This window comes from Schistocerca gregaria, chromosome 8 (assembly GCF_023897955.1).
Source record: "Schistocerca gregaria isolate iqSchGreg1 chromosome 8, iqSchGreg1.2, whole genome shotgun sequence".
Taxonomy (NCBI): Eukaryota; Metazoa; Arthropoda; class Insecta; order Orthoptera; family Acrididae; genus Schistocerca; species Schistocerca gregaria.
This window is the reverse complement of record NC_064927.1, coordinates 234299679-234322454: the sequence shown is the minus strand read 5'-3', so window position 1 is coordinate 234322454 and position 22776 is coordinate 234299679. Positions and strand designations below refer to the sequence as shown.

Here is a 22776-nt window from a genome sequence, read left to right as displayed (position 1 = left end):
AATATGGAATGCCGTGCTGGATCGCCATGGCCTCGTATCACTAGCAATCGAGATGACAGGCATCTTATCCGCATGGCTGTATCGGATCGTGCAGCCACGTCTCAATCCCTGAGTCAACAGATGGGAACATTTGCAAAACAACCACAATCTGCACGAACAGGTGGACGACGTTTGCAGCAGCATGGACTATCAGGTCGGAGACCATGGCTGCGGTTACCCTTGACACTGCATCACGGACAGGAGCGAATGCAATGGTGTACTCAACGACCAACCTTGAGTGCACGAAAGGCAAAACGTCATTTTTTGGATGAATTCAGGTTCTGTTTACAGCATCATGATGGTTGCACCCGTGTGAGGCGACATCGCAGTGAACGCACATTGGAAGCGTGTATTCGTCATTGCCATACTGGCGTATCACCCGGCGTGATGGTACGGGGTGCCATTGGTTACATGTCTCTGTCACCTCTTGTTCGAATTGACTGCACTCTGAACAGTGGATGTTACATTTCAGATGTGTTATGACCCGTGGCTCTACGCTTCATTCGATCCCTGCGGAACCCTACATTTCAGCAAGATAAAGAACGATCGCATGTTGCAGGTCCTGTACAGGCCTTTCTGGGTACAGAAAATATTCGACTGCTGCCCTGGACAGCACATTTTCCAGATTTCTCACCAACTGAAAACATCTGGTCAATGGTGGCCAAGTAACTGGCTCATCACAATATGCCAGTCACTACTCTTGATTAACTGTGGCTGCATGGGCAGCTGTATCTGTACACGCCATCCAACCTCTGTTTGACTCAATGCCCAGGTGTATCAAGGTTGTTATTACGGCCAGAGGTGGTTGTTCTAGGTACCGACTTCTCAGGATCTATGCACCCAAATTGCATGAAAATGTAATCACATGTCAGTTCTAGTATAATATATTTGTCCAATGAATACCCATTTATCATCTGCATTTCTTCTTGATGTAGCAATTTTAATGGCCAGTAGTGTATCTTGAATGAGGAAATGTATCCCGTACTTGAATCACACAGCATTTGAATGAGCATGCCATTTTTCGTAATTTTCGACGGATTATTAACTTTAAAATTTAACCGTCCATACCATGGTATCATTCCTTCATTGGCTGAGATGTTTTGACTTTTAATCAAAGTTTCTTGAAACATTTTGGAAAAATAATCAATTACAAACTGCACTTTGAAAACCTGGTTGGCATTATTCGGTTTACTGTTGTTGGAAAAATGTAAAAATGATAATATTTGAATTGTTTGGGGGACATCGTTTTGTGAAATATCCGTGTCTCTCTCAATGGATTCGTTGCCCAACAATCATCAATTACTGCTTCCCCCCCCCCCCCCCCCCCCTTTAACAATTCCCACAAGGATAGCGAGCCCAAACCATTTTTTAAGTTCAGGTCCCATAATGTTGACAAATTTGACTTTTTTTTCATCCAGTTTCCTTTTATTGCAATTTTGACTGAAGAGCTTGTTTGTTTTGTTGTTAACATATTCAAATAGATCGTTCCCAATATATAATTCTACAATACTCTCGACGATCTGTGGATCTTTGGGAATTACGTATGGACCCAGAGGTTCTTCACATTTATTATTGGTCGTAAATCAAAGCCTGACCACTGTGCACTGTCTTATTCGTCCGATTCACCCAAATCAGTTGGCAACCATAGCATTCACCGAATACTTCTTGGATGTGTTTTACTATCTTCTGATGATTCTGCTTCACTTTCATTTTTTTGATATCCAATGTCTTCTTCCCAATAGGCCAAGTTGTCTGGAATATCAGACAAGACCTCTGTGCCTTCATCGTAAATAATCATATTGTCTCTTTCATCTGCCACGAAGAAAGAGCACAAGCACTTATAAAAACAAAAAACTTGTTGACGTGTTTAACTTATTGTTACCTAAACAAAACACCAACAGAATGCAAAAGATTCTAAAGTGCAGTCGCTAGCCACTGTGCAATACGGTACTCATGACACCACTGTGGTGTTGCCGGCCACTGAGCGATACTATGCACACGACACCACTGTGGTGTTGCTGGCTGTTGACCACTATTTCGTACACATAATCACTGCGGTGTCACTGGACAGCATAGTGTGATATAGACTTAAGTGTTTAAAGTCTTTTCTGAAGGTATTTGTTTTGGGTGTAGCCATGTATGGAAGTGAAATATAGATAGTAAATAGTTTAGACAAGAAGAGAACAGAATTTTTTGATATGTGGTGCTACAGAAGAATGCTAAAGATCAGATGGGTCAGTCAAGCAACTAATTAGGAATAAAAATCATTGCAGAATCCCTAATTTTCAGGTTACTGTATTAATTAGTTCAATAATAATTGTGATAATATGGTGTTACATTGACGTAATTTTATGTATGGGAATAAATTAAATATTTTCTATTAAATTTGTCAATACCAAATTTAATATTGTATGTGCTTAACACAATATATTGAAGTACACATCTGATCCCAAAATTCCTTTTGAAAAAGTTAAAAAAAAAATAACAGAATAATATAAAATGGAGGCTGATATCAACTGGGATATTTGTGAACATTCTTTTCTGTGTACTTTTAATACAGTGGTTGACATAACACCGAGTACTGGTTTGAGTCAACCTGCACTTACAATGTGGTTTCCTCTGTGACCCTGGATGTTAAAAAATGAAAACAACAGGAAACAAGCCCTGAGCTGTAAGGTAGGTACCATTTTCACTGAAAATGCAGATCACTTTGTCTGTGAAGTAGTGTTAGAAACAGACGGGTTGACGGTACTCTTACTGCTAAGTTACAACTATCATTTCTGCATCTTTTATAATGAAACAAAACATTCAGATACTCACTTTGCACCAGTAGCCAAAAAAAGGGATGTGTAGTTCAGAGTATTACTTCCCAACTTCAGCTGCTTGTGATGCGTGTCCAAACCAGTGACTTCAGTTGACAGCATGAGTTCAATATTATATTCCTAAAATACAAGAAACTAGTCATGGGATGTAAATAAAATTAAAACTAAATTATGGTGCTATAAATTATATTAACATAGTCATTGAAATTATAAAATGACAAACTTGGAAATTAATTCTGTAATAATGACAGATACAGTAAATATTTTGGCCAAAAGTTCATGCAGGATTTCTATGGATGAAACAGAGAAACAAGGTTAAAACACGAGCTGCTGCACCACGAAGGCCCACAGATTAACAGAGGTTCACAAATAATTTGCTCCTCTAAACAATATGCTCCTCTATGTTCACTTGTGAACAAGATATGCTCACCTATTGACCAGCTGGCAGAATATTTAACGGCCTCTATGTTGGTAAATGTTACTATCACATTAGGAATTCTGTACATTTCAGTTAATGGCTGCAAGAACTATGCCTTCGTGACTAGGACTTTATTGTGAGCTTTGATGTGGTTTCCCTCTTCACCAGAATGCTGCTTGCAGATTCCCTCAAGTAGATTAGGGAGAAATTCAACCCACCACTGACTAAGCTCTTTGAATTAGTCCTCACATCAACATTCTCGCTCTTCAATGGCAACTATTATGAATAATTGGTTAGCATTGCGATAAGGTGCTCTCTATCAAAAGGGTTGTGGCAAACTTTTTTATGGAGAATTTGTAAGAGAAAGCTCTGGAAACAATATTTGTGGTGTGGCCACATGGGAGTGAAAAACTTTAGGAGTTCCTCGAACTTCTGAACTGTTGGCACTACAGTATCAAATTCACCGTAGTGGCGAAATAGAACGGCAAACTCCCTTTTCTGGATGTCTTAGGCAAGCACAAAAAGGACAGCACTATTAGACACAGTATATATAAGACAGCCACCCACACTGATTTGTATCTCAATGCTGTCAGCTGCTGTCATCCTTCATAGTGTGAGGGTGTGCAGGGTCTGTGCAATATAGCACAAAGAAAGCTACCAGAGAGCTCAATCACCTTAAATGATGTATTCAAGAATGGATACAGGGGGAAACAAGTCACATGTACCTTCATGCAGAAGATACAGACCCAGTAAATATAACAATACGGAGGGTAAGACAATGACACATCTGCCATCCACTAACAAAGTATCAAATAATATTAGCAGAATAGTAGCTTGTTTTATCATTAAATGCATTTTCCGTCCACCTCTGGAAAGATGTGCAATATCAGATTTAGTGAGACATGACTTTATGCTCTGTAAACCGGGTGTTTACAATATCCCATGTAGATGTGGTAAGGCATACACTGGGCAGATTGTGTGGACAATCACACAAAGATGCAAGAAACACAGAAGACATAATGAACTTGAGCCACCAATAAAACCTGTGGTTGCAGAACATTGTATAGCTACAGGGGCTCAATGAAGTATGAAGAAACAGAAGTGCTAATACGGACACCATAGTTTTGGGACTGTGCTCTGAAGGAGGCTACCAGAATTTGAGTGGCCAACGGGCTTCATGAAAAACAGTGGCTACACCCCAAGCAAAGCTTGGGACACAGCACTCAACCAACTAAAATGACAATGTTAGCTGAGAGCCATTTCTATGCCGGACAGGATCTACAGAAGCACTGAAGGACCAGAGTCCACACCCAGCCTTCAGCAACGCCACCGCCCCCCCCCCCCCCCCCCCCTCCACACCACTCCACCCGATACATCGTTCAACTGGGTAGTACTCCAGGATGGGGTGGGGAGATGTTTCAGTATGAAAGAGATGGATGTAACAAAGATTCCATAGGAATCCCCTGAAGATGATGGTAAGGTACACTGCCACAACAATAAGCTACAAAGACAACTGCACCAGGCTGGACGCCCAAGAACAGTACAAACAGTTGATTCACTGGAAGACCACACAAAGTTAAGGCAACTGTGGAGTCTCTGAAGTGAACTGTTGTGCTCTCACAACTATAAGCAATCAGGAAAATCATTAACCTCATTCATCAACAGAAAAAGTTAAACAAGAAATGAAATGTTGATTAAGAACCTAGCGGAATGAGGCAACCATTATTCTACCAATGGAATTCAATCATGCTTTGCAGTGAGATAAACAATATTTTTGATTGTTACTTTAAAATTCAGTGACACTAAAAGATTTAGTAGGCACACCTCCTCAAAATTTAACTATGCAAAAACAGAATTCTAACGATTTCTTTCATATTTCCATTGTTTTACTTTGTGGCAAACTGACAAAAGTCTCATAATATTACAAATATTTTCATGTGTAATAATCTACAGCAAAGAACACACTAAACAGTTATTCGCATGAGACATTCCCTGAGAAACTCTTGAGGTCTGCCCTGCTAGTATGAGAAACAATTTCTTGATGAAGTTTGTTGTACATAACATTAAGCCCACATTGCAGAAAAATATTAGGACAGTAGCAACAAGTATGGCATTCTGATACCTTGTGAAGCTTTTTCATGCACCATGCTAACCCACTCAAAATGTTCCCAGAACTTCTCTTCACAGAAGGGCCATACTATTTTCTTTCCTTGTCTCAGTATTTATTGGGTAAATGCTCAAATTTGCCTTGTAAAATGGCAAAAATTTAAAAATCCTGGGTGGAATTAATAATATGTCATATTATAACCACAATCAAGTCTAAATCCGAAAGCAACACAATGAATCAAGTACTACACTTAGCACTGGAAGCAATTATATTATGAGCACCAAGGTACAGACAATACTGGATGAAAAGTTGATTGGTTGGTTTAAATGAGGGGGAAAGGGACCAAACTATGAGATCATCGCTCCCTTGTTCCTGATAAAACAATGCCACAAGTGTGAGAATAAAACAGATGAGACACATAACACAAAACAGAAAAGGAAGGAAAGGCTACAAGAATGAAGGAAATGCAATGAACACTAAAAGTAACAAAAGGACAAGAAAACAACAGAGATGAAAGAAACAGTTAGAGGAGAGTAAATCAAGGAAGCAGACTACAGTGGCTGGCCAACCACGAAAATAAAAAGGAAAAGCCAGCCACACTGCAACACATTAAAACCTCCACCCTAAAAGCACTAGGGTGGAGGACACAGAGGGACAAAGGACATGCACTTAAACTCAAATCGAATTATAAAACCCACCCTCAGAGATGAAACATAAAATCAAATCAGCTGATGATAACGAGTCCGGCAACCGAAGATGAAGTCGCAGGGCAGCCAAAGAAGGACATAGCAGAAGAATGTGCGCCACTGTCAACCGGGCACCGCACCGACACTCAGGCATAGGAGGTAACCTTGAGTCACCGAGGCATGGCCAATGCAGAGCCCCCACAGGACCACAGAGTCCCTGCGAGAGGCCCTCATTAATGACTTGCAAACATTCATGGTCCCCTTAATGGCTTGCAGTTTGTTGTGCGTACTGAGATTTTGCCATTCCTTCTCCCAAAGCTGAAAAACCTTGCGGCGTATAAAGAATGCACTCCAGAGGTGGTTTCCGTGTAGCCTTTCAGCAAGTTCATTTCCTGGGATTCCGACAAGACCAGGGGTCCAGACAAACACCACTGGACGACTGGACCATTCCAGGGCATAGATGGACGCTACCAAAGGATGACGAGGGTAGCACTGGCTGATAGTTTTCAGGCTGCTCGAGGGGAGGGGGGGGGGGGGGAGAGGGGGGGAGAGAGAGAGAGAGAGAGAGAGAGAGAGAGAGAGAGAGAGAGAGAGAGAGAGAGAGAGAGAGAGAGAGAGAGAGAGAGAGAGAGAGAGAATCAAACACCAAAGTTGAGGAAAGAGATGAAGTGAAAAATGAAGAAAGAAGGAAAAAACAGACTAAAGAGTGTTCTGATACCAGTATAATGAAACTTCAGAAGGGAGGGGAAAAAGAATAGCAGGAGGACTGAAATGCAGCAGGCACAGTAAGGCAAGAGGTGCTGCTAAGGCTGGGACTTGGTGGTAGCCAAGCATAAACTCACAAAAAGAGTGGCGAGTCTCCCGGGGAGATGATGATGATGATGACGACAATAATAATAATGTTGTCGTTGTGGTCTTCAGTCCTGAGACTGGTTTGATGCAGCTCTCCATGCTTCTCTATCCTGTGCAAGCTGCTTCATCTCCCAGTACCTACTGCAACCTACATCCTTCTGAATCTGTTTAGTGTATTTATCTCTTGGTCTCCCTCTACGATTTTTACCCTCCACGCTGCCCTCCAATACTAAATTGGTGATCCCTCGATGCCTCAGAACACGTCCTACCAACCGATCCCTTCTTCTAGTCAAGTTGTGCCATAAACTTCTCTTCTCCCCAATTCTATTCAATACCTTCTCATTAGTTATGTGATCAACCCATCTAATAATAATAATAATAATAATAAAAATAATAATAATAATAGTTTGTCTTTAAAGGCATTCTACTTCTTGATTATCATTGTTTGAGGTAAAAGAATATTAAACAAGTGCACTTAAAAAGTTAAGTTAAATTCATTGTAAAGCAGGCTGCACAAACTATTCCAGAATTAAAATTGCTATCATCAGAACACTCAAAACAAGATCAAATTTTTAAAACCTTATTTGTCAAGTCCGTTGCAAGTATTCAATTTTAAAATTAAAAAACACTGTAGCCTCCATAACTGGAAATGTGACCTAAATTGGGTCAGTGTACATATTATATAAGCTAGAAAGTTTATCTAAAGGTTTACTATCATACATTCATTCTTCATTCTTGAGTATGAAAGGTATGAATGAAAATTTCTTTACGAAATCTTCAGTCTTTAAAAACATATTAGGCTAACTGAAGTGTACACCAATGTGATATTTTAATCACACACATAGTATGCCTTACTTATCACATAATTTCAGTGTGAAGAAGAATCTGAGTCATTAAGGTACCACAGCTTGTTGTACTGGTCAGTATCTACATAACTAAATCGTTACCACAGAACCTAATACCAGTTGAAGGTTTCAAGAGCAACAAAAAATTTGATTTTCTGTATTTCATGTACTTGTTGACCTAATTTAAAATGCCGTCATAATTCACACATTAAAAATAATAATCTGATGTTAAACTTTAACACAGTATGTTTGTCTTGCAGCAGCATAACTAGTGGCATGCAAATAACCAGACTTTATTCACGGAGTATTTGGAAACAAGAGCACTTACCAACTTTCAACCAAGTTTAGATATAAATTTCAAACCTTTACGAAATTATTTAACTGGATAGATAAAAAATCTATTCGCCAAGCTGTGGCAGAACACACACACATAAAAGACTGTTGTGATTGGCAAGCTTTCAGAGAAGACGGGTGAAGGAAAAGGACAGGAGAGGTCTAGGAAAAGGGGTGGATTTTGGAAAGTCACCCACAACTGCGGTTCAGGAGAGACTTACTGCATGGGATGAGAAGGAAAGACTGATTGTTGGGGACTGCATTGGATGAGATTTGAAAACCTGAGAGTTTAAAGATGGAAAGCAGGGTAATATACAAGACAGAGATTCCTACAAAACAATGTGCATGAGTTAATAAAACTGGGAAGCTAAGTGCGTTGCACGTAACATAGGTGGGGTGGGGTTGGTGAAAAACTGACAGGAAAAACAATCAAAGACACAGAAAACCAAAACAAAGTGAAGCAAACAGTAGTTACAATGAAGAAAAGCTGAGACGGAAGAAATTAACATAAATTAAGGCCAGATGGGTGGCGAGAACCAAGGACATGTTGTAGTGATAGCACCCACCTGCGGCGTTCTGAGAAAATGGTGTCCGGGGGGAATAATTCAGATGGTGCGTGTAGCGAAACAGGTGCCGAGGTCATGAATGTCATGTTGTAGAGCATGCTCTGCAGCAGAATATTGCTACTTGCCAGTATATACCCTCTGCTCATGCCCGTTCATCCTAGTTGATAATTTGGTGGTAGAAGGCTGAATAGTGTTTACATAATAGCTGGTATGACATATGGCACATGCAAAATGACATATGTCATACCACCTAATATGTAAACACTGTTCAGCCTTTTACATTGGCATGACTACAGAATTGGGATGCAGGAAAACTTCGCTATCAGGCACCACATTTTACTTCAGCACTTCTTTACTACTGATTATTTGCTATACAGTTTGCAGACAGTATATTGCTGAATGTACTTGCAAAATTGTATCACTGAACAATTTGCAGTTCAGAAAATACGATGTCATAAACATCAAGATGTGTACAAAACTATATCTCTCTTAAAATGGAACACCAATTATACATTCTATATTCATCCATTGTTTCATAATGAGAGCACTTAGTGGCTTCCAACAAACTTTCAGCATAATTTCACATCTCATTTGAACTTTTTCCTGCTTACAAGCTTAAAGTCAAATATTTAACTTAACTCCTTTGTAAATTAATCAGGTGTTTTCAGTTATTTTATAAAAGAGAATGGAGGAGGGCTACTGGTAAATAATATAACATGACAATCTTTCTTTATAGAATACTGCTATGGATTTAATAATTTTGAGTCAAGGTTGCCATCATGCATTTCAAAATTGTCCCTGTTGACAGCATTCTTCTGTGAAAACTGAGCATCAGAAATTACAGACAAGGGTTTGTGGAATTCATGCCTGCTATAAGGATATAATTCTTCCACACGGCAGCCTGCCTCAGACAGTTGCCACATATGTCTTATTTTAAGTTCATAATCCTCAGTGATGCTCAATTTCATTAGCCACAGCATACTGGCAAACTTCTGAAAATGAACTTCAACAAAACATCAGTTTTTAAAAAAATATTTGGTAACTTTCAAATTTGAAAAGTTGTGGGTTTTATGGGACCAAACTACCGAGGTCATCGGTCCCGAAGCTTATGCACTACTTAATCTAACTCAAACTAACTTTCACTAAGGACAACACACACATCGATGCCCGAGGGAGGACTTTAACTTCCGACGGGGGGAGCCATGCGGACTGTGACAAGGCGCCTCAGATTGCGCAGCGGTAACTTTCAGGAGTAATCTAAGAAGGAACTAGATTTTTGTGACTTACAGGTCACAAAACATTACACTATAAACCATATACCTGATAAAAATTGTCTTGCCTCGTTGCCAACTTATCAATGGTTGCATCCAACATTTTACTAAGCTTGATGCGGTCATAAGGTGGATACCTCTCAGCTGTTATAAGAACCAGCCGGCCCCTGAAACCCTCCTGCCTTAAAGTCTCAGCACAAGACATACCAGCTGCACCTGGAACATAAAGAGAAAAATCGCTACAGCTCTTCTGAATATTTTGAGAAATTTTTATGTTAAATATTTGTATACTATTTAGAATTTTTCCAAGATGAAGGATTATTTTAGTTGCTTCAGGAGTGCAACCCCCCCCCCCCCCCACTCCCTCCCTCCCTCTCCCCTCCCCCTCCCTCCCTCCATCCCTCCCACGAACAGTCAGATGTTTTGTTGGGACTCCCTGAATTTATATATTACACAGATCACATATGTAATTTCACAGGTAACTGTTTTACCAGTACTGGATTTATAGAAGAGTGATGGAGATACGATCTTTATTTTGTTGGGTTGCTAAAAAAAGAGAAAGGAGATTCTGTTGCAGTTCACTACCAGTAAAGTAAACAGTCGTCTTTCCAGCTCCAAATGGCTGTTCTTTGGTATATCTGCCTGAGCAAAAGATACTGAGATGAGAAATAAGTAGAAGCCTTACGTTATCACACTTTTTCGTAACATCACTGGTAGAGCACATAAAGATGTCAAGTTGGGAGGGGCAGTCTTAAAAGAAATGAGCTTTCCTGGCCAAGGGTGATATTCTTGCAATGTTCAACATGAGTGGTCAAAGCAAGTAATCTATTTTTGTAATACAAAAAGCAGTAGCATTAGGACGCAAAACCTGAAAGAATTGTCCTGTCATTGGTTGAACTTTGACCATAGTGGGGAGGAGGGGGGGGGGGGGGAGAGCTGGACCTGGGGGGAGGAGGGGTATGGCGTATTTTTAATATTAGGGAATACGAATGGCAACTTGTTAAGTACCCATAACAAGTTCCAGTTCTGACCCAGTTAAAAACCTGCATAATATCAAATTCTAAACAATTTTCTTGACAGAAAAATATCTGACTATACTTTCCCCTTCCCCTTCCTTTCCCTTCAAGCCAGCTCTCTGTGTCTCTTTCTCAAGCACTTACAACTATTACTTGCATTTATCGTTTATCAGAGACTGTGGTCATGTGTGTGTGTGTGTGTGTGTGTGTGTGTGTGTGTGTGTGTGTGTGTGTGTGTGTGTGTTTTCCCCTCCCAATGTAGCAGCAATCTAACACCATCAGCGCAGCATCCATTTTTGTTATTTTTCTCTCATTGCTTTGATCACAACCCGTCTGTTTGTTTACTTTTTTAACTCCAGTAAGTAGCTGCACTGACTTCATCAGATAGGCAGCTAACTTCCATTTAGTTTGTCATCTTTTCCACGAGAAAAATTAAGTTTTGTAAATAATGGCTGGTTGGTTAATTTGGGGGAGGGGATCAAATAGTGAGGTCATCAGTCTCATCGGAATAGGGAAAGAAATCAGCTGTGCCCTTTCACAGGAACCATCCTGAGATTTGCCTGAAGTGATTTATGAAAAACACGGAAAACCTAAATCAGGGTGGCCGAACATTGGTTTGAAAGATTGTCGTCCTGAATGCAACTCCAGTGTGCTAACTATGGCACCACCTCACTCTGTGTATTTATTGAAAAGTCATGTTACAGGAAGATATACTTGATACTAATCTCATTTATATTTGGTATTTCATGAAGAACATAAATTATTATAGCTATTACCTGCCCCAACGATAACGAAAGTATCTTGGTTTACTGGATCACGAGTCTGCATTGGCTTCACTCGCTTTCCAGATTTCAGGTCACTTCGTTTTCCTCTAATAGCAACACCACCATCTGATGTTACTCTCACACTAAAGCATGGAACACTATCCAAACCAGGAAACTCTTCAATGTCACCTGAAAAAAGATGAACAGAGTTGCATAGCAAATTATGATAGGGCAGCAGAAATACAATTACATGAAAGATTAACTTCCCAACGGTAAAATGTAAAACAAGACAGTGGTCTACAAAAGATATCTTAATAAAAATGTAAGATGCTTTAGCCAAAATGTATATGTTTACACTAACACAAATACATTAAAAAAATATACATCAGGAAATAGTTGGCCATCTTCACATATTCCACACACACTTTCACTCCTGGGTTTAAAGGGCTAGTTTAATTCTCTTGAACAAAGTATTATTTGAACAGAGTACACTGCTTTGACAAAACATCAGCCACATCAGTCCTCAGCTAAGCTTACGAATGCATAACTGCCTTACTTATTGTTGAAATAATAAACAAATGTTTTCTGTTCTGCTACTGGATTACACTGTGTAAATTGCCATACACTCATTATACCTGCCAGAACAGCCCAAAGAGTCACATAACTGTTAGATTTCACATTTTACTTCAGTCCTAACAATGCTACCAAACCAGCATCAACAAAATTCAAGTTTAGCACTGGTGTTGCAGTACAATCGTTTGTATGAATCATTGTATTATTTTTTATACGTACAGGCAATGAGTATGTCACTCAAGCACTCAATTTCTATGTCTCTGAAAACATCTTGGGCCTTTTCAACAAAAGTGTGGTAAGTCAATGAAATAAGTAATTTGTGCACTGTGCGGCATTAAATATAAGCCCTCACTAACCAGAGAGACTTCACAGTAGAATTGTACAGGTTGTCTCATAAAGTACGCCAAATCTCTCAGTGTTTGAAAGAAATTGAATATGAACAGAAAAGAATCCAGAATTTGTGTATGTCCATAATGACGTTTAAAACAATGTATCTCATTATGTGTCTCCCTCTACTGGTATTTCATACTCTCATCCTACTCATCAATTTTACCAACACACTTCTCCATCAGTCACCGTGACTCTGGGTGCACCAGTTATTTTTATCTCATAAATGAGATGAAATGCATCACATACAGATTTGTGAATTAGTCAGCAAAGACACATAGTTAGGGGGAGTTCTGCAAGTTTAACACTTGACAGTATATCAAGTGCTAGAAAATCTCTATCCACTTAGTTCTTGGAAACTATCAGTACCAATCCTCTAGAGAATGTTCAACAATTGGTTACTGGTGTCACCGATGCTAGTGAAGAGGGCCACTGCCAGGAAGGTACAGTATAAAAAGTTGGTACATCAGAGAGTGTGTATGGGAATGGAGACTTCATTTTGGTCAGTGTACACACACAGACTGATGACCATCGATGTTAAGTCCCATAGTGCTCAGAGCCATTTGAGTGTACACACACAATTCAAGAAAACCCATACATCCCAACTCCGGAAAATTAACAAAATGGGAGAATTTATGAAAGACAATATTTCAAAATGTCCACAAATAATATACACTGGAAGAAGAGGCAGAATAAGATGGCAAGGAGGTCAACAACAGTACAATGGAACATTTTAGGTCGGCAATAAGGCTGTGTGGTAGCCACAAAATAAAAGAACTTTAAGTTTTTCTGAACATTAATCTGTTTGTGTTAGCCTAATGAACGATTAGTGCTAGCAGCCATGAAGACTGTCATTACTGCAAGAAGTGGAAGTATTCTTATCTCCCTTCTTTTGCTTCTCAGCCTTTGCAACACGTACAAGGGTAGTGGCAGAGAAAGTAGGGGCATTACTGCACTGCACACATTCTGATTATTTTCACGCGTATGTACGCAAAGCCACTTTGTTATTTGCATGTCTGCCATGTTGATGAAGCAATAATGGAGTGGGACTAAGACACAACACAGTTCCCAATCGAACCTGCTACAAATGACCAAGAGGTGTGATGCTGCAGCTAAGCTTCGGTACAGCCATTCCTGATGTAATGATAGAGAACTGACACACAACAGGGCCACACAGGTGTTCTCTTCACCTTCCATTCTCTTCCAGGCAATAGGGAGATCATCGAAATCTTCTTCCAGCAGACTAATTACAACTTGTGTTAGTTTCCCAACTATAAATACAACTTTTTCAGTCTGTTTTATCTTACTTACTTACCTAAAAACAAACTTATCTATTCCTTAACATCATGCTAGTTAAACTTTCACAATGATCACACCATATATACGAGTACTTATGTCATATTGTTTATCCTTACGGGATTTTTTCCCCACTTATGCTCGTGTGCCATTGGGTGTGCCAACAGACAGTAAACTGTTTCTTATTTGTGGTATTTAAGTAAAACAGTAAATGTTTTTTGTGCTTTGTTTTCTATTTCATCTTACTGATATGTCTTATTTTTCTTTTTAATTGCTGCAAAACAGTAACATGAAAGGTGTTTTTCAGATTTTTTTGTTTGGTCTATATATACACTGAACATTATGACTACATACCTAATAGCGGGTATGTCCATCTTTGGCACAGATAACAGTGGCAATGCGACATGGCAAGGAAACTATGAGGCCTTGGTAAGCTGCTAGAGGGAGTTAGGACACATCTACTCTCACAAGTCACCTAATTCTAGTAAATTCCGGGAAGGGGGACGATGAGCTCTCACGCCCCATTCAATCACATCCCGCATGTGTTCAATCAAAATCAGATCTGGAGAGTTGGGGGTCAGTACGTCAACTGAAACTCACCACTGTGTTCCTCCAACCACTCCACCACACTCCTAGCCTTGTGACATGGCGCATTATCTTCTTAAAAAATGCCACTGACATCGGGAAACATGAAGACTCTATGTGGTTTGCAACCAGTGTACGATACTCCTTGGCCATCATGGTGCCTTGCACGGGCTCCAATGGACCCATGGATGCCCACACAAATGTTTCACAGAGCATAATGGAGCTGCCACCTGCTTGTCTGCATAAAGCAGCACACGTGTCAAGGAGCTGTTCCCCTGGAAAATGATGGATTTGCAGCCTCCCATCAGCAAGATGAAGCAGATATTGGGATTCATCAGATCATGCAATGCTCTGCCATTAGGCCAACGTTTGGTGCCAATAGTCACATGCCCATTTCAGTCATAGTTGCCGATGTCATGGTGTTAACTTTGGCACATGCATGGGTCATCGGCTGCGGAGGCCCATCGTTAGGAATGTTTGCTGCACTGTGTTTTCAGACACAACTGAACTCTGCCCGGCATTAAAGTTTGGTGTTCAGCCATAGTTTGCCACCTGTCCTGTTTTATCAGTCTACCCAGCCTACAATGTCAGACATCTGTAGAAAGAGTTGACTGCCCAACCCCACAACATCTAAAAATGATTCCACCTTGGTTTCTCCACGTGTTGAAGACGCTCACCACAGCACTCCTCTAACACCTGACAAGTTGAGAAGTTTCTGAAATGCTCATGCTGAGCCTCCAGACCATCACAATCTGCCCTTGGCCGAACTCAGATAGATCGCTTGCCTTCCTCATTCTACACATGAATAGCATGATCCCTGATACTACATGCACCATGCAGTGTCTGAATAGAAGTCATTGCTTGCCAGATGAGGATGCTATTGCCTGGAAGGGTTTATATCAACAGTAGGTCGGTAGTCATAATGTTGTGGCTGATCATAAGCAAACTGATTCCTTTCAATATCCTCTGTCTACTTATAAGCAAAATGAAAACAAAATGTAGCTTCAGGTGTAGGGATGAGGGACTGAAACGTGCCTGCTATTTTTATTGTATTACAGTTCTGACGATTTAGGCACAGAAAGACATTGCTGGGTTGTTCGTTACTGTGCAGTTTTTTTATTTTCCTGGGAATCCAGTGGCTGAGTCAAGATCTTTGGGATTTCTAGCTTCTTTATGAGTTTTCAAAAACGTTTTTTGAAAAATTCTAGTGTGTAGGAGGGGGGGGGGGGGATATAAGGGCAGGGTGTATACGCAGACAAGGAAAAAAATTCCCCAGATTTTTTGGTTAAAAATACACTTTCTCCCGGGTGAAAACACATTTTTTCCATGTTAAGTGGCAGTATACTTTTCCTCAGAACTCTAAAAGTTAACAGCCCCTTGAATAGCTATGGTTTTATACACCAGAATATTATTTCCCGATACTTTACAAGATGAAACTTAGGGGGAAAAAAAGAACATTTTGGAAAGACCTTTGATGTGCAGCAACAAGTACGCTGCATATTTTCATATAACGAAAGTATAAATTCGAGTTCCCATGTGGTTATTTTCCGAATTATTGAAATCGAGATTGGGATGCACTTTTGTAATCCAGTCATAGCTTATGTCATGTGATCTGGCACGACCATACAAATAGAAAAAGTTAATGGTTTACATTAATATACAAAGTGTTTCTACAAGAAAAGAAAAGCTTTCACATAATATTGGTCTCTAAGATTGATAAGCTTCAAGAGAATCTAAGCTTTCACATACACTGATCTTTTTTGCATGTGTTACACTTTAGTGTACATCACACAAATGTGCCAGCAAAATTTTTACTAACGACATAAATGTCTGATCATCTGGGCTCAAAATTCTAATGGTCATCCTCCAAGAGTTGACTTTTAAATGAGAGTCAAATGCTCTGTGATTTAAGAAATTCATCACAATTCTCCCACATAGTTCATCTTGCGTAAAAGGAAATTTATTTTGAAAGTAACGCTTTTCAAACCACCATTTGCAATATTTTTCTCACAATCTGTTAAAAATAGATTCGTTTAAGCATCTTCCAGAGAATGCCAGATAACATGCGTCACCACGCTTGTGCAGCTACGACGAAGAAGGAAGCCTATGTTTGTACGTCTAAAATATTATGAGATGTTACACTATGTCATAAAAGAAATAAAACATCAGAGGACACTCCAAGAGCATGTGAATTTCATGAACCATACTAAAATACATAATTCAGCTTAAAGTGCACATTCGTTTGTCCAGATTCTGAAGTAAATTTTCTTGAAGTACCGATACTATATTATCTCATGTTTGGTTCCTTATTATGCCATAATTCCATATGTGCTAGAAGATAAAAACACGCACTTGAAATGCAGCAAACAGTTGAAACAAGCCAACAGTGTGGAATTAAACACTTTGTTTCAAATAAATTGATTGCCTCAGTGGAGAGGATTTATAAAAGTCAAATTTCTTTAGCAAACTGACAAAAATAACTTCATTGTTCTGCAAAGTGATTAATGCTTGACTGTCAGAAACTAATAATTTATTTTAGCCTTCCATGATTATGTGAATGTATTTTAATTCACTTGATAGTTCCCAGGCACAGAAATCCATTTTGTTTTCATTTGACATGAGAGCAATAAACGAAGAGGAAACAACAAAATCGCTAAACCTAAACACGGCACACAGAGATCACTCACCTCCCGGCTACAACTCAGACTGCTCTGTGTATCAGTGCTGGATCCACGATATTCCCGAACCGGGGCAATACTACATAGTGGTGTCCCACCTCCCCCTCCCTCCAGCGTTTGAAGTAGGATGCCAAAAATTAGAGAGACTTCAAAAAATGATCATTTTGTAGTGCACATCTTTCTGAAGAGTGTGGTACATAAAACTTAAGTCTTCAAGGGTGTGTAAGACTGTTTAGTACAAAGCTACACCTCTTCACACAGCATTCTTCAATTAAAGACAAGAAACAAGCAAGACAGTACACATTTCTTCAATCCTTACATCATAACATATTATTGTTTTCTCTAACCTTGCTACGACTTTACATGGCATGCTTTTCTTTCTGCAAAAGAATCTATTACCTCATTAAAGTTTGTCAAACGTTTTGTTTCACGAAAAACTAGATGCCATTATCTAATACGGAGAAAGCTGTTAATACAAATAGTACCAAAGGCTGGTGTGGTTTCTTGAGCTGATTACATGTAATTTGTTACTGTCTGCTAGATAAAATGAAACAGACTTGGCTAATATTGCAGCAGTTGTAATACACACCAAATAAACGAGACTGTTTTGGAACAAACGGTCATTTTTATGTCACGACAGAAGAAAATTCACGAAGTACCAATATCAAATGCCTATTAAAGCTACTACAAGCAAAAAGTTGTATGTTAGGAAATAGTTTTACATTTCATTCATATGCTTCAGCTTCTTGAGCACGAGACTGAATAGTAGCAGTACAAAATTTTTATATAATTTTGACATCATCATATTCTTCTGCAATTTGTTTGATACCCCGTTTCTTTTCCTTCCTCGTCCGAACAACCTTGTCATCACTAATTCTGTGACTATTCCTGACAGTGTCAAAACTTATTCTCCAGTTAATTTCACTAACCCTGCCACAGTCACTGGTTTAGTTATCACAAGTTTATTTTCCCGTTAGGCGTTTTTACGTATTCACACAACACATTTTCCGCACTACTCCCAGAACAGAACGTAAGCATCTGCTAGCTGGGAACTGTGCAACTGGCCCTTACCAGTGTAGCTGCCTGGCTAAAAACTTTGTCAAATTTTCAATTTTTTTCTTTTCTTTTTTTTTGTACATCGAGAAGACACAATCTTTCTTACCTGTTATTCCTGTTAGTTGCGTATTCCACACACACACACACACACACACACACACACACACACACACACACTATGCATGCATTCAAAACTCAACTTATGATTCATTCAGAAATAAACTTAGACTGTGTTCAAAAACCAACAGAGATGTGTTTCAAAATCCTATGAATAATCGATACACCAATGTGCGCTGGATGCTAGGTGCTATGTGAAACAAGTACTGTTATTGTTAGTCAGTAGTTCAATTGGTTGAACATATTACTATTTCTACAGTTACAGAAAGCTACAATGGACAGTTATAATCTGAAAGATTAATTTGGAAAAGCAATACCGCAATGAGAAACTTCAGTATGAAAGAGGAACACAGTTAACTCTTAATATGAGCATGGTTGGGTAGTAAGCATGTTACAAAAGTCAATAAAGTAAAATGATCTGTACTTTTTTCCTTCCAAAGCAAAGTATTTCCACTTAAATTTGTGGAACTTAAATATTTGTCAAAAGCAATACGTTTTGGTATTAGACAATAGTCAGATTCATCTAGCAATAAATGATTCTCTCTTTGTTAATCATACCCTGCCCATGTCCAATTACCACAAAAATTGAACTATAAAAGGGACGTTACAATTTTAAAAAATCATAGCCCTGTGTGGAATTGTGTAACAAGAGGATGCTTCCCATGTTTTTGGGACTGGCAACAGCTTTAGTAAGAGGGCAGAGAGAATACTCCCCGAGAGATTTGTTTCTGATTAAACCCTATGGGGTAGTCACAGGAAAGGAAGTTTGGGACAATATTTGATAGGTATTAATGGATTTGGCAGTGGAACAGATCAGTTTGGTGCATATAGCTGAGCTGAAAAGAAAATTTTTTGAAACTGTCATTTATTGGTTGGTATTACATGGACTGTGGTTTATTGACTTCAGCAAGGCAAAGGTCAACACCAAGGACGCAAGAAAGGTGACTTTGGATTTAGAAAAGGCCCAGGAGTGACAACGTTGAAGAAAACAAGAGGTGGTGTTAGTCAATGTTGTTGAGTTGTTAGAATGGAGCCATCCTGGTTGCCACAGCAGTCTTTCATTTTGTTTGTAGGTCTGGCCTTCAAAAGTGATGTAATTATAGTTATCGAGTTATGTAGTTAGTAGTTACAGTTAGCAAGTGATGCACTTACAACAACAATGACGTTCACTAGGGTAACAGTAAACAAAGTTTTAGAAAGACTTTCAGGTGGCCATAGGGAGAGGGTGAGTCCTAGGGCTGAGAGGTTGTGTGCAGGGGTGTTGTTTGTGTACAGTGTGATCATAATGATGATGACACGGAGGGTACCAGATGCAAGAGGGGGGTGGGGGTGGGAATGGATTTCAGACATTAAAGAGAGTGAATGGTGTCTTTTTACATAGGATGAGAGGCTCTGTTGATACACTAGAAATGCTACTAAGGGACAGACAGGATGTTTTTATTTGTGTATTTTGGGAATTAAGTAAAAAGTGGGTATCAGGAGGAATGAGGATTTCTGCAGAAGCAGTTGTGAATCCTTGTGAGTTGCCTAGAGTTTTCAGAATTTTCTACAGCTTAGCCTGGATGAAGGAAATCTGGTCATTAGGAATAATTCTGTGAGCTGAAGTATCCAAGAACTGACAATGCACCTCTGCCACACCCTCATTAAGGTCAAGTACTAGAGTAGTCAAGCCTTTGTCTGTGGGAAGGATGATAGAGCAGTCTGATTGGAGGATTGCAGGTCACGGACAGCTCAGAACTCAGCTCTAGTAAGGTTTGCTGTTTTGGTGATATTTTTCAAGCATAATATAGCGGCTCAAATGCTGTGAGAGGATGATTTTAAAGAAGGGAGGAGGATCCTTTCGGGGTTTGAGGGTTTGACACTCATTCTCTTGGTTGTGGTTTGGTGCATTGGCTGGTGAAGTGGTATATTCAGCTGAGGTTACTTGGGGATGAAAGAAGATATTTAAATATGGCAGTATGGTTGAGTTTGGGTAGGGACTGTAGGTTATGCCTTTGGAAAGAAATGACCACCCTGGACTGGAACGGAGAGCGATCTGGATGAGAGATTAAGGACTGGCGGGAGGAGGAGGGTAGTCTATGAGAGGAAGTTAGACTAGGGATTTGGCCAGACAGGCGTGACGACAGGGGGGGGGGGGGGGGGGGAAGTTTGGTGGAGGTGGCGCTGTGAATGACAGTTGCGAGAGAAAAACGCCATTTTTGAAGTATATAACTAACAGCCTTAACAGTTGTTTCTTTGAGGTGTCAGGTGTTTTGTTCAAGTTTGTGGCTGGCTTCAAGATGATCTGCACTGAGTGTGCTAGCATATCCATGGGCTGAAAGGTAGAGAATTTTGGGAGTTGTGGTTAGTAGAGACAATGTACTGGCCAAGAGTCAGATGGGTAAGGGCTAAGAACTGACCAGTGTGGAATTTATAGATGTCCTAGTTAGTCAGCAACTCAGCATCTAGATCTAAACAATGTTGTATTTACAGCTGCAAGGTAAAAATTAGAATATATTGTATTACTGAATGTATTTAGTATTTTTCAGAAAAACATTTCTGGATATACGACCATGCCATCATACTATATTAGCCAAGATTTTGGCTATTGTTGAAGTGGCCTTCATCTGGTTGGTGTATTTAATAATGAACCAGTGCCATTTTGTATTTTATATACTACTATTTCATCCTATTTCCATTAACAGTTTTTTAGAATATTACAGAACTTAATTATTGAATCAACAACATGAGCAGGGAGGAGGGGAGCTAACATTTATTGATAGCAGCGTTCACTGACATTTCTAGCGGCTTGTACTGTTGAATGAGAAGCAAATCAGTTCATTGACACAGTGCTGCACTCACAGAGCCCAGTGGCATTTAAGTTGAGGCAATGCTGTCTGTTTCTTTGGCAGCTATGTTTACTGCAACACCTAATGCAGCAGCATCCTGAATGCTGTCATCCAAGATAATGGGACCCTGTAATCTGTCTATCACAACTCATACTAGGAGGCTGCTTTACAGTCACCTTTTTCATCTCTCTCTTGAAAGCATGTGATTGCATAGCTGATAATTGAGTCCTCTGTTGAGCTCAATCTGACAGAAAACAAATCACTGATTTTGCCACATTGTACATAAAATGATATACCCCAATTACCTTTAGGTACTTCTACACTCTGAACTGAATTGGCTCATGTGTTTCCTACTAGATTCTTAAATCAGTTTAAGTAAGGGAACAGACAGAAGATCACACAAATGAATGCCTGCAGTACCATCTGTTTACAAGGAGCAGCCATGAATTATGACCATTAAACACACAGTAACTATATAATGATGAAATTATTAAAATACTCAACTCACCTGTATGAACATTAAAGCAAGCTCCATGCCAGGGGCAGCGGACACGTCCATCTCCCAAGACCCCCGAAGATAGAGGAGCTCCATAATGTGAACACTTGTTGGCAATTGCAGACAGCTTACCGCCCTGCTTTACCAGCAGCACTTTTCCACCACCCACTTCAAATGATTTCATTCTTCACAAGAAAAGAAATTGTAAACAAATGTACTTTAAGAAATAATAACACAACAGCTGTAAATGTACAAAAAATTTAAAAGCTATCATGTCACAAGAAACTAATAGGTGCATATAAATATTTGCAAAAATTTACAAAAATTGTTCAGAATTCCATATTAACATGCACACATTAAGTAGCTACAGGCCAAACTGTGGAGAGCAGTACTATTGGATCAATTATTTCTTTTAAATACTATGTTATCTAACTACATTACTAGTACATTTTTAAGACTGCCATACCATTTAAATGTATAAGGTAATACTAAAAAGTGATATGAAATGGAAAAACAAGTGAAACCAGTAGTAGGGAAAGAAAATTTAAGATCTGGACTTTTTGGGAGTATTCTGAGACAGTGTGGTGCATCTGTTAAGGAAAGAACATATAAATACAACACAGTATATGCAATTTGATGGCAAAGCTCCACCTGTTTGGAGTCCATATGCTGACCAATAGTGAAAAAGTTTTGGGCAAAAAAATAGCTGATTGTTATGTATATCCACCTGCCGAATTTATAAATAACAATAAAAATTATCAATTAGCTCTTGTTTTGCCAATGAAGTAAGAAGTCTTTTTTTTAATTATGTCTGAGGAAAATTTTATTTTTGCAATTGGCATGCCTGTCACCTGACAAGCCCAATGTTCTGCAGATACCTGAAGGTGATTAACATACATACTTTTGCTGTTAGTGAAAATTTAATATTGTTTCTATTGTAATTAGTGCAGAATTTCTAGCGTCTGCCGTCACTTATGGTGTAAGAGTTATTAAAATACCAAGCAAATCAGAGAATAATTTTTGTTAAATAAGTGGAGATCT

The 22776-nt window shown here is 39.3% G+C and overlaps 1 protein-coding gene across 11 annotated transcripts in view; it reads right to left on the bottom strand.

Annotated features, from left to right (window-relative positions):
* Positions 1-22776, bottom strand: part of LOC126284589 (apoptosis-inducing factor 3) — a 75107-nt gene that overhangs the window by 45308 nt on the left and 7023 nt on the right. For all 11 annotated transcript variants that reach the window (XM_049983622.1, XM_049983623.1, XM_049983621.1 and 8 more), the window contains 4 exons: positions 21748-21920; positions 11732-11908; positions 9989-10155; positions 2860-2981 (listed from right to left, as the gene is read on the bottom strand). In XM_049983622.1, coding sequence (XP_049839579.1) covers positions 2860-2981; positions 9989-10155; positions 11732-11908; positions 21748-21920 — 639 coding nt within the window. The remainder of the gene's footprint in view (positions 1-2859; positions 2982-9988; positions 10156-11731; positions 11909-21747; positions 21921-22776) is intronic.